The following is a 12,510-nucleotide window of genomic DNA, read 5'->3' on the forward strand; positions in this document are numbered from 1 at the left end:
CCATACAACATCGCACGCGGCGATCGGATCGATATCAGCCGAGCGCTCCTCAAAATTGTCGACGTTCTCTACTCAACCGTTGGGCTCAACGGATCCATGGTCGAGGAACCCCTGCGCTACCTCGTCGTCAACGCGAGGCACGAATCCGCCATTGATGGTCTCGTCGTCCGCGTGACCCACCACGGCAGTGTTTCGGGGCAACAAGCACCCACGGCGAGAATGATGATACTACCGGGGCCCTTGGACGTTCCCCGTCGGTACCGGCTTCTTCAACCCCCCCCCGGTGCCATCTGACAATGCCGGTGGACTTCCCGTTGAAGGCCACCAGCAGTCCGTGACGCTGTCCAAAACCCGCATACAATGTGCAATCTACGCCGACGACATCAGGCGGCAAAAGCGCGAGCAGATTATTTGGGAAAGGAGAAAAAACATGATGATGCTCATGGACCTGAGCCAGCAACTGGAAAGCCAACTTGAAGAAATCACGGACAACTACGAGGACCCTAAGGTGCCTTTTGACGTCGACTCATCGATACACGAAGAGTTGCCAGTGGAGCAACTCCAAGGCGAGCCTTCAGATGCGGACCAACTTGAAGAAAATCTCGGGTCGTGGCTCTCGGACAAAGTGGGACAGCTGTGGTTGGTGGATGCCGGTTCGAGCAAGAGGCTGCACGACGAACTGGTGCTTGAGGAAAGCGACGTGACCATCGAAGAGGAGCATCCCCCTCACGTACTGCACCGGCGAATGCAAGAGATGGACACCATACCCAATGCCTCTGCAGGTCGCCCCCTGGACCCCAGCTCTGCGCAATCCCAAGCCTCAGATGGCGGCATGCCATCGACTCGTGCTGCTCGGTTCTTAGCCAAGCAGAGGGCGCCGAACGAGCCTTCGGCGGCTGGTAGACCCAATAAACCCTCCCCAGTTACTGGAGCTACACCGGCTCCGGCTCCGGCTCCGGCTCCCTCCGCGCTTGTCGCCGCACCTCCTTCCAGGCCGGCCAGCCCGGCCACAATTGCACGTCCCGCCGGAACGATCTGTGGCCTGCAGTACTTCGACAAAGTCAACAAGCTCACACCAGCCGACACCTACGCGGCCTTGTTCCCGTTCCCCACGGCTGACGTCTTCCGGCTCTGGCCCGGCGACAAGATGGTCTTTGAGAGGGGCGTCACCGTGCCCGCTGGGACCGGGACCTTGAACACGATGCAGATCGCCCTCCGCGGTGCCGCAGCCACCACCACGGCTCGCAGGGATTGGGACCCGGCCGTGGCCCAGCTGACGGACCTGATGACGGCCCGCGGGCCGGACGGCACCGCTACGCTCTTAAAGCAGCTGCGCATCAACTGCAAGTGGTCCCGCGGCGCTAACAACGCCGTCCAGGGAGAGATCCTGGGCCTCGAGGCCACCATGGTTCTTGGAAAGCACAGCTTTGTCTTCTCCACAGACCAGGAGCATGTGAAGCGTCAGTTCACGCCCGGGAAAGACCAGAGCGGTCTCGGCGTGCGCCCTGGGGTTGTCTTGATGGCTCTGAAGAAACACGACCCTCCGCCGGGCCCGTCCGAGGTGTCGCGCCTGACACTCTTGGACCTAGCAACTCTCGCATGTCTAGAGCCCCGTCGGCCTGTTGCGGCAACCTTGAGGCTCATCACTGTCGAGGTGGTGGAGAGCGGGGCCACGCCCGGGACGGTTGCGGCAGCCAGCGGCGCAGCTGGTACAGGTGCGGCCGCTGTCGCCCCTGCGTGCCGAAATGGACTCTGGATCACAGTCAACACCGGCTTCGGCGCTGCACTGCGCCTGCAGTTCCGCCTGAAGCAGCAGGGAGGCGCTAGCACGCCCCTGAAGTCCCTCCTGGGGGAGAGCCTCGCCAAGCGACTGGCCGGCGTGGACTCTGCCATCGTGGCCAAGCGCGCGGCATCCTTTGCCATGTCCAGAGCCACCGTCAGCGTGCAGCCCACGTTGACCCTCGCCGCCACGTTCCATCTCCCCGGCGCCCCCGAGAGCGAGCGCGGGGATGTGACGGCATACGTGTCCATCATGGCCGACGGCGTCCTGTTGAAGCTCGTTCGGCAAAGCAAAGCCGGCTCTCTTCAGCAGATTGTCGACTGGATCATCCTGACCGCCGGGGGCGAGGGCACAGGACTGGGCAGCTTCTGCGCCCACGATCTCAAGGAATCTCTGGCCAGCACTCGTGGGCTGGGAAACGTCGAGCAGGACCCGAAGAAGAAGAAAGCACTGTTCGATGCCATCCTCTGGCGCTCCGTCTCGGTTCTCATAAGCGGCGGCTCCATCGCCGAGGTGCAGGTCGTCTTCGAGACGGACCTGGACGTCGGCGCGCCCAAGGGGTTCAAGACGGTCCTCTCCCTCGAGGTCTTCTGGTCGACAGCCTTTTGGCGCATTGCCGGCGAGTTTGCCCCCGGCGGCGAGCAACTCGCCGAGTCTGAAGAGGAGAGGACTCTCGACGCCGGCGTCGAGATGAGTGACTGGCTGCCGCCTCTGGCCACCAACCCTGCTCCGAGCGTCTCGCTCCTCTCGCTGAACCGTTCTGGCAGTGCTCTCGGCGCCGATAACATACCTCACTACATCCCCACCAAGATTGTCCAGGCCCGAGTAGTTTTGGCATCCAACGCGGTTCAATTCAGTGGCATACTGAAGTCGCGGAAGCCGCCATTCAACGACTCGGCTCCGCCGATGATCTCGATGGAAGAGACCGAGCTAGGCATCGGAACCACGTATTCGCGCGGGGAGAACTCCAAGTTCGACTTCCTCATCTGGGGTACCGTCTATCTTCCCTCGCCGCCGGAAACCGCGAATCCCGAGCTGTACCTCCGGCCGACTCTGAGCGCTTCAATCTCGTATTCTGGCGGCCGCTGGGCTTTCCAGGCATCGGCCAGCAAGATCCGGATGGTTTCACTCCTCTCCCTTTTTGGGAGCGCTGCCGAGCAGGAAAACGTCCGAGACATTCTCGGCCACATCCTGCTGGACGAGCTGACGCTCGGGTATAGCCACGATGGACCGAGGGCTACGGAAGTGACGCTGGACGCAACCATCCTCTTCCAGGAGAAGTACCGCTACACGCTGACATACGGGCGGGGCGCTCAAAACAAGGAGAAGAGGTGGAAGCTAAGACATTGCTCTCCAGAAGGAGGGTAGCAGTCCGCACCCCCGCGCACTCGGCTCCCTCCTCCGCTGGATTTTGGGCGAGGGCGAAGCCGACTCTCTCCCCAACTTCCTGCTGGACACGGCCGTTGACATGCAGAACATTGGTGTCGCCTTCTCATGCAGGGGTGTCAACGAAGCCAGCAACTCATTTCTCACTCTGAGCGCCAAGTTGACAGTCGCCGCTCACGCTCCAGGTTGACCGGGCACAGAAGAGGCCGGCGGACCACAAACCCACGGACCCAAAGCCGCCGGTCAAGACTGTCGTGCTGGCCAGTGTCACGGTGTTGCCGCGACCACCGCCCCTGCCGCTCGTTGGCCGGCTCGATCAGCCCTTCCTGCTGATGTTCCGATGGGAGAGGTCGTCTGAGAAGACAGGCGGCGAATCCGAGTTTATCCTCATGGAAGGGACAACTCAAGTGCTGTCGTCCAAGCCCAGGACGGTCAAATCGAGCCAGCCTGCCGGAGGGACCGGCGCCACGGGCTCTGGGACGACGGGAGCCGCAGGACCACAGGCCTCTGGTGCTGGAGCAGCGACGGTTCAGCCCGAAGCGGTCGAAATGAGGCGCTACAGGAAAAGAATGAACGCCGTCTCCGTCTCCAACATCGGGCTTGGTTTCAAGGCCGAAACACAGACCCTCGACATCAAGATGGACGCCACGGCGCAGCTCGGCCCGCTCGAGGTCAGCCTGCTGGACTTCTCCATGGCCGTGGAACTGCCGAGGCTCAAGACACCCTCCGGCAGCGGCACCGACAAAGACAAGGACCTCGTCCACACACTGGGCAACTGGGCAGCGGACCTACAAGTCCACCTGTCACTGGATGGCCTCGCCGTGGCCATGACGGGTACCAACCTCGAGATCGCCGGCATGCTCGAGCGCACGCCCAGCGGCGGCTTCGAGGGCGGCGTCAGCGTCAACTTCAAGCCGTGGACCTTCACCGCGTTTGCCTACTACGAGGAGGTCGCCGAGGTCGCCGATGGCAACAAGGGCACGTTCCCGTCGGTGCTGATCTACTGCATGGTGCTTGGCTCGCTGCTCAAGACGCCGCAGTTCGAGCTCCGCTCCATCAGCGGCGGCTTCGGCATCGGCTCCGAGATCACCCTGCCCGAGATGGCCAGCGTCAGCCAGTTCCCCTTGCTGCTCCACCAGGAGCCCAAGAACCTCCGTGGCGGGCTCGGGACGGTTGGCACGACCGGCAGCGGCGGGGACGGCAACAAGGCGAAGCCGTACATTGCCCCTGCCAAGGGCCACGTCTGGTTCGCCGCCGGCATGCTGAGCACGGCCTGCGGCACCGTCGACGTCTCGGCGGTGCTGTATCTCCAGCTGGCTCCCGAGGTGACCGAGGTCGGCCTGGTAGGGACGGCCGTGGCCGAGCTCCCCCACGGCGCCAAAGCCTCCGGCAGCGAGCTCCTGGCCGCCGTCGAGCTCGACTTCCGCGGCAAGCTGGACCTGACGCACGGCAGCTTCCTGTTCGAAGGCGAGATCAACGCGTCGCGCTCCTTCATCCTCAGCGGCGACTGCCGGTCCCACGGCGGGTTCATGATGGCTGCGTGGTTTGCGCCCTCGGCCCACGCCGGAGACTGGTGCTTGAGCGTCGGCGGCTGGCATCCGGCCTACTCGCCGCCGGCGCACTATCCCCCCGCGCCGCGCGACCGGCTCGGCATCTCATGGCACTACAGCGACCACGTCTCGATAACGGGCGAGGCGTATGCGGCCTTGACGCCCGACGCGCTGATGGGAGGTACTAGCATCACCGTCCTGTTCACCATCTCGTCCTTCTCGGCGCATCTGGGCGCGCATGCCGACTTTATCATGCAGCTGTACCCGCTCAAGTACCAGCTCGAAGTGGGCGTGTGCGCTGCCGTCGACTACGAGCTGTACTTGCTGCGGTGGTCGCACAAGTTCAGTCTCGAGCTCGGTGCCACCCTCCGGATCCACGGGCCCCCTTTTGCCGGCGCCCGGCATCTCGACGTGGCCATCTTCCACGTCGACATCAACTTTTGTCCCGACCGGGCGGAAATCCCGCCGCTGACACTCGCCGAGTTCCTCACTGTGGTGAGGGGTTCAGGTTCCAGAGCCGTCGAACCGCCAAAGAAACAAGGAGGCCAAGCCGAGGAGGACAAGAACAAGAGGAAGCAAGAAGCCTCGCCACAAACGGACCACGTCCTCGCGCTCGAATCCGGCGCCGTCCTGCTCCACAGCGAACCCAACGCGCCGCAAAAGCCCGACACCCCCTGGGTAGTCCGGCCATCCGACTTCGCCTTCACCCTGACCTCCCGCGTGGCCATGTCCGCCGCGGGCGTCGCCTCCGGCGCAGCCGACACGCTCAAGCGGACGGACCGCATCCACGCCCGCCCCATGAAGCTCCGAGGCGACCGGTGTCTGACCTCGGAGCTCGCGCTGACCGTCTCGCGCAAGGAAGGCAAAGACAGCAGCACCAAAGTCGCCGGCGGCTTCCGCTTCGACGCCCTCGAGCAGGACGTCCCCGCCGCCCTGTGGGGGGAATGCGGCGAGCCGCCGCCCGACGGCGACAACGCGGCCCTCCTCGCGGGCAGCGAGCGCACCGCCACGGTCCGCAAGCTGATGGGCCTGCGCGTGCGGGCGCCCACGCCGGGACTGCCGCCCGCGCGGGGCTGTCCGCGCGTCATCGCGGCCGCGGAGCTGACACCCAAGGACTTAAAGCCGGTGACCCTGGCGGGTGACCGCGTCGGAGACGAGGGCGGCTGGGGAGCGGTATACGACCGGGCGGGGCGGCATGTGCGCGCCGAGAACGAGAGGCGGGATTACGCCCTTGCGAGGGCCGGGCTGCTGGGGTTTCCGGTGCAGAGACCCGTGCTGGTTGCGAGCAGGGTGACGGCGCGGGCCGATCGGGAAAGGGGCTCTGTACCGGGGCCTCAAAGGGCGTCGGAGGAGATGAACAAGCGGCGCGGAAACATACTGGCCAAGTGGGCGGGGATGAGAGGGCTGGCTGCGAGAGGGGCGGCGGTGAGGGTGGTGGATGCAGGGACGGGCAAGCACAGCGAGGTGAAGAAGGGGTTGGCTGAGCAGGTGTCGTGCCAAGTACCAGTATCGTATGTTGCTGATCTGGAGAGGTATACGCATGTTGCACCGCGGGTCGGCGTTCGCTCTTGACGTGTTAGGTAGGCACCTACTCCGAACAGGAGCAAGCTAACGAGGATCTCGTTTCTTTTGCTGCACTCATCATGCATGCATCGGACTCCTATCGCCCTTGGCCTGGTTCACATCATCCGTGACCGCCTACCGCTGAGGCGACGGGATGCCATTCGCAAACTGTTCCCGCTGGAAGTGGTCTTTTTATTGATGCCATTGACCCATGCGTTTGGAGCGCCACCATGTGGTCATGGTCGAGGTCGGATGTCGCGGTCCAGGCGGCGTCGCTAAAGGGGAGATCCCTCGTTCCGAGATGGCGGCGCAGGATAGGTCGGCCATGAACGTGCGGCGTAGCGTTTGAGAACGTATTCTCCAAGAGTGCTTGTGATGATAGGAAGATACGCGATGTTGCAGGCGCCGCTTTGAGTGATCTAGTGTGGGAAGAGGTCACGGTTGAGGCCGCCAGCGTCAACATAGGACTTAACGGGGAGGGCGGCAAGCTGCTAGCGGGTTTCCACGGTGGCCTTGATTGGAAATCCGGGCTGTTGTAGGGACATGAGAATGTGCATCATTGCCAGCAGAGGTCCAAAACCAGCCCAGCCACTGAAGCCCTGGAGCCTCGCATCGCCCAACATGCGTCCCCCGACCGAAGCCCAGTCATTACTGTCATGAATGTCCTGCAGCACCAGCCAAAAACCACAAACCCCACCACCCCACCTCCGCCGATCCGCCCCCAAGCTGGCCTCGCTACCTCTTCTCCCAAACCTCCTGTGCGTGAGCCGCCTCGGTCGTAGCAGGGTTAGCCATCGCGGGAGACGGCTCCGGGTCTGCATCATCGCCCTCCTTTCCCTTCCCTTGTCCGTCCGACACGACTGATCCTTCTGGTTTGTCTGGAGGTGCCGGCGCAGAGGTGGGATCTTGAAAGGCACTTCCATTGCTCCTCTCACCCAGCGAAAGCCCCGACTCTCCGCCCGTTGCTGCCACTCTTGAATGCGGCCACGCCATCCCAGGTGACGACAGCGCGCTGTCCGACCCAACCTCATCCAGCATCGACTCGCCGCTGGCCGAGTCCCTCCTGTACAGCGGCTGTTGCTCCGCCGCGCTGTCTGCTCCCCTACTGGCGGACGAAGTCGATGTCCGTATTGTGTTGTTGTTAGCGTGGTCCCGTCGTCTGACCCGCTCGTCCGGTTCTGGGATTGTGGTAGCCTCTGAGAAGCCCAACTCTTGTTGATCTTGACCCAGCCCGTCCCCCACCCGCTGCCGCCGCTACTCGTCGTCGGCGAGCTGCTGCTGCTGTTGTTATCACCACTGCCAGTCGACTTGCCACCCCATGCCGCGCGCCGCTTCTCCCCGGCCTAGGCCGCCGAGCCGTTGACAAACACGCCCGCTTTGCTCCCCACGGCCTGCATCGTCTGCTGTGCCTTGGCGAGATCCACTCCGCCTCCCGTCCCACCGTTCTTCTCACTCCCACCACCACTTCCCGACTGTAGGTGTGGTAACTGCTCTACGATCACTGAGCCAATGTAATTCCAGGGATTACAGTTTCGTGATTCATGTCGTCGGCATTGTCACTGCTGCTCCTTGACATACATGAGTGAGGCAGGATGTGTTAGTGGATCAGGGCAGGTTAGTGGCAGTGCGATGAAGGGAACTGCGCCGGTTTGGCAGCTCTTCTCGACGGCTTGCTGTAAGACACGGTCGGCACTGCGGCTTCGCCTCGTGGGGAGACCTTCGCAGTGCAACGGGAAGCTGGAAGTCGGGGTTGCGCCCGGCGGAAGGTGGGCCGCGGCGGCTATGCTGGACCATGGGGAGGGCAGTAGAGGTTGCGGTCCCGGCTCGCACCCGGGCCACAGGAGCGAAACAGCTGTTGCCTCGGCGGGGGACACCAGAGAGGCGCTCGCACAGGGTTCTGTCGCTGTTCAGCACGGCGCATTCCATGTAAACGCAGCTCTTGTGTCTCCCGCCGGGCAAGCGAGGATGTCTCCCGCGGACTGTTGAAAAGGAGCTTTCTATGCCGGGATGAGAGCGACAGTGGTTTAAAACTGAGCAGGGCAACCGCATCACAAAAGCGGTCATTGAACGCCGTTTGAAGGCGGGAGTTCAGAAACTCTCAAGGCCGTTCCCGATCGGATTCTGCTTGATGATCTCCGACCGCGATTGGTCTGCCATTGCGCTCAGTAAAAGCAGCTTCTCAATGACGGAAGTGTGTTCGTGCCTGTTTTGCTGGCAGTTGCACCCCCCGTTGCGACCATTAGTCAGCAAACGCTCTTGCGCTATGCAGCACAGGCCACATGCAGTGGGTGATGCAGTGCGGGGTAAAGAGAACTCCTGTAAAGAGAACTTCCTGCCGCCAGTTGTGCATTGTCCCTCTTGAAAGGCGCAGTGACGGCAGGCGACGCCAGTACAAGAAGCCAGATTCGGGTGGGCCGGCGACCAGTCGGGGCGGAGGGAGAGCGTGTTCGGATCCGGAAGAGATAGGGAGCGGATGAAGAAGAAGAGGCCGTCCCGCAAGTGCTTCGGGATGGCATGCTTGTCGGCGAGATGGCGTGTCACGCAGTCGCCGTTTGGCTGCAAGGTCAACGCGCGCTCGGGAGTATTTACGACCAAGCCGACTGCAGCAAGGCGGCGGTCGCGCTCCTCCTCCTGCAGATGAGACCAGCGGCAACGGAGCGGCGGCAAGGCAGGCGCTAACTGGTTGGCCGTCATAGTAGGGGATCCAAAGCGGGGAGAGTTCCTTTTTACTTATGGATGCTTTCCTCAGAGATAACGACTTGTCAGAGAAAACACGCAAGGTAAAAACACGCAAGGTGAAAACGCACGCAAGATGAAAGCACACAAGACCAAGAAGTGGACTGGGAACGCGTCTCGACACAAGACCAAAAAGTGGCCTGGGAACGCGTCTCGTCCCGCCTTTCCCCTTTTTGGTATGCTGTTCTGGTGGGTGCACATTGGTTGGGTTAAGAAACCTGGAAGGTTTCGGAACGGGCCACAGAGGAGATCACCTTTACAATGTATGGAGAAGAAGCAGATGAAAAGGCGCAACCCGGTTCTTGGGCACTTGTGATGGAGTGCATCCTTACCTGATACCTAACTACTGTGGTCGCGTGCATAAAGACTCCCAAGATTCTAGCAACACAGTCACCGCAGTGCACAATCCAGCAATAATGGCACGGCCGGTACGAAGTAGTTGACTACCGAACAACGCCAACGCGTTCGAGCCCTATACTTCGACGCGGCCAAAAGTCAAGCAGAGATCTGTCGTATCACTGGCTATACCAAAGCTTATATCCAGGCCGAGATCCGCGCTCGCGATGCAACTGCCTACTGGACCACTGGCCGGCCTCGGACATTGACGCCAGAGCAAGAAGAAGAGGTTGTTCAGTACGTTACTTCCAGCAGAAAAGCTCGCCGAATGAGCTTCCTCGAGCTCTCAACAATCATCTTCGCTGAAGTCTTTGGCGTATGGGTGATCAAGCACGCCCTTTATCGACTGGTCTTCCGCCAACAAGTTGCCTGCAAGAAGCCACCGATTACCAAACGAACTCGGAAGCTCCGAGAGACCTGGGCCAAAGAGCATGAACACTGGACCCCTGAGCAGTGGGCAAAGATCCTTTGGACCGACGAGACTTGGGTTACTGGTGGCCCGGATAGGAAGCAGTATGTAACCCGGCGTCCAAGCGAGGAGTGGGATCCTACTTGCATTATGGAAAAGCATCAACGCAAGGGTGGCTGGATGTTCTGGGGCTCTTCTCTGGCTTAGGCAAAGGCCCTGGAGTCTTCTGAGAAAAGGATTGGGGAGAGATCAACGCCGAGATCTATGTTGGACAGCAACAGTTACAGGCTCGAATAGGCATAGACCAACCAGGCGATACTGCATCAGTTGAGGCACAGGATGAAGCTTGAATTGGCTGTCTGAACAGTGCGTCATGTGTGTGTTTTGCTTGAAGGAACCGAGGGCCTCGGGACCCTCGCCAGACCCTGCTTTTGGGTGGGGGACGAGTCTTCCAGTGCCCAGCCCCTGATCCAGGTGCCAAGGAGCCGGTCCAATTCAACAGGGGGAGCAGCCAGGGAAGCAGCCAAGGGGGGAGCCAGAGCCCCAATCTTGATGTATCAGGAGCTGAAACGAGCGGGTATTGGTACAGTAGAACTGCGGGGCCAAAGGATCGCTCGAGGTCCTCGCTACATTAGTGCTGTGGACTTTGACCCCTGATAGCATGCTGCCCCGTCGGAACCACACACAGTAAGGAAGGCTTCCAGCTGGACTGCGAGGGGTCGCCTGATTCCGCAACACAACCTGCAGTATCGGGCCGGTCAAGGCATGCGGGAGCGTCTGTTGCTGATATTAGCCGGCGGCACAGTCGAATAGCAACACAGCATGGAAGCATACACTCGCTTCCCCGCGATTTCTTTGTCAACAGCAGGGCCCTTGGGATAAGCAGACGATTGCGACGGGAACCGCCGACGATGCCGAGGGCTACGGGCATATAAAACGGCGGAGCCCCTCGAGCCCGACGTTGATGCTCCAAAACATAAGGAGTTGCCGAGTGTTCTATAGTATCAGCCAGTGCCTTTGACCGTACTCTCTCACTATGTACCCCAAGGTGTTAGCCGTGGCGGCATCATTGATCAGTCTTGGTGCTAGCGTTCGCCTTGACGCCCACCATGGCCTGGATTTGCGGAGCGCACGCGAGGAGCCCTGCAAACAGGTCCGCGACCAAGCTGCCAAATGGATGGCAGACAACGGCATTGGTATGTCTACTCTCGAGTAATGGAAGATCTCGGTATTAACTAGGATTATCAAAGTGCCAAAGAACCGGTCTGAGCTCCGTTCTTTCATGCCGGCCACCCCTTCTGTGCCTATCCGGCCGTCGATTGCGCTCGCATGCCTCAAGTCGGTGCCTTTGTATAAAGATTCAGCCTTGCAGCAACTCGATTTCCTCCGCCCATTGCTCGAATGGCAGAGCTCGGTCGAGTATCTCCGGGACCCTCCTCAGGGGTATCTCTCCGAGGGCGTTGATCTCATCCGAGGCCTCGATGACATAGCAGCGAAACTCAAAGAAGAAAAACGAGGCGGTTACGCGAACGAGCTTGAATTCCTGGCAGACCTGCGCATGTTGACCAGCGTTCGCCCCCGCGACTTCCATTTCGGCTATTGGACGCTGCTGCTGGACCTGTTTGACTTTCCCATGAGTGCCCAGTTCATCTCTATATCTGACGACGGGCTTGCTATGCCCAAGATCTATCTTTACGGTACTGCCCCTCCCACTTGCTAGAACTAAGAAGAACTGGGCTTATAATGACGGGCGTATAGACGACGTCAAACACGCCCAGAACGGGTATACGCCTTCCCCAGTGTTAACCATCGATGGTGTCCCAGCGCTGGAGTTTCTACAAAAAGCATCCGTCAATATCGCCTTGTCTCACGATCCCGACGCTCGGTTTAACGGCATGTTTCGAAGCCTCGCCACTGACACAAATCTAGCTTATGTCTCACCCGAACCGTTCGCACTGTTCCTCGGCGATACAACCAAGGTCACGTGCCACAATGGTACCAGATTTGAATTCAGCAATGCCGCCCGACTCCGCGCAAACTTCACCAAGATCACCTCGGGCGCCGATCTGTACGATGTTTATGGCCGTGGCGACTCGACCGACGAGCGGCCTCTCAACGCCAGGTTCTACCAACTGGCAGAGCGAAACTACACAGCCGCCTTCGTAGGTTATCCCAAACCCTTCAAGTCTACCAGGCACGTAGCAGGCTTTCTGCCAGAGAGCTCCGAGTTCTCGGACATAGCCGTGCTCGCTTTGAATAGCTTCAATGAAGCGCCTAACCTGGACCACGTCGATCGGTCCATGAGCGTTCAACAGAGAGACTTCTACCAAGTCGTAGTTGACTCCATCAGCGCTGCTAAAGCGGCCAACCGCACCAAGCTCGTCCTTGACTTCCAGGGCAACGGCGGCGGCCTCACCTCCAACATCATGGCCCTCTACTTTGCCCTCTTCCCCGGCGATACCCTGCCCGTCCTCTGGCAGGCCCGCGCCCACCCCCAGTTTGCCTGGCTCGGCAAGCAGGCCTGGGATCCCACGTCATCTATAGGCCAATGGCCGGTGTACAACATGATGAGGCCCGACGGCAAGCCCTGGTCCTCATTTGAAGAGCTGTACGGGCCCTTCCCGGATGCCCCGGCCGGCCAAAAACGATGGGGCCAGCACACCCACCCGGCAATTGAAAACACAACGTCC

At 60.8% G+C, this 12,510-nt stretch overlaps 2 protein-coding genes across 2 annotated transcripts in view; one reads left to right on the forward strand and one right to left on the reverse strand.

The window, feature by feature from the left end:
- Window positions 1-8,367: 8,367 nt before the first annotated feature.
- N657DRAFT_638313 (uncharacterized protein) lies at window positions 8,368-8,973 on the reverse strand (the record flags this gene model as incomplete). The annotated part of the gene is made up of 2 exons (XM_062791581.1): window positions 8,368-8,429; window positions 8,673-8,973. The coding sequence occupies 2 exons, from the start codon at window positions 8,971-8,973 to the stop codon at window positions 8,368-8,370; spliced, it is 363 nt and encodes a 120-aa protein (XP_062641835.1).
- A 1,883-nt stretch (window positions 8,974-10,856) lies between these two features.
- The window catches only part of N657DRAFT_675792 (uncharacterized protein), a gene marked incomplete at its 5' end in the record, with an annotated part of 3,932 nt that continues 2,278 nt past the window's right edge, over window positions 10,857-12,510 (forward strand). Inside the window, 3 exons of the mRNA XM_062795843.1 lie at window positions 10,857-11,016; window positions 11,071-11,517; window positions 11,579-12,506. Coding sequence (XP_062641836.1) covers window positions 10,857-11,016; window positions 11,071-11,517; window positions 11,579-12,506 — 1,535 coding nt within the window. The remainder of the gene's footprint in view (window positions 11,017-11,070; window positions 11,518-11,578; window positions 12,507-12,510) is intronic.

This window comes from Parathielavia appendiculata, assembly GCF_033297405.1.
Source record: "Parathielavia appendiculata strain CBS 731.68 unplaced genomic scaffold N657scaffold_66, whole genome shotgun sequence".
Taxonomy (NCBI): domain Eukaryota; kingdom Fungi; phylum Ascomycota; class Sordariomycetes; order Sordariales; family Chaetomiaceae; genus Parathielavia; species Parathielavia appendiculata.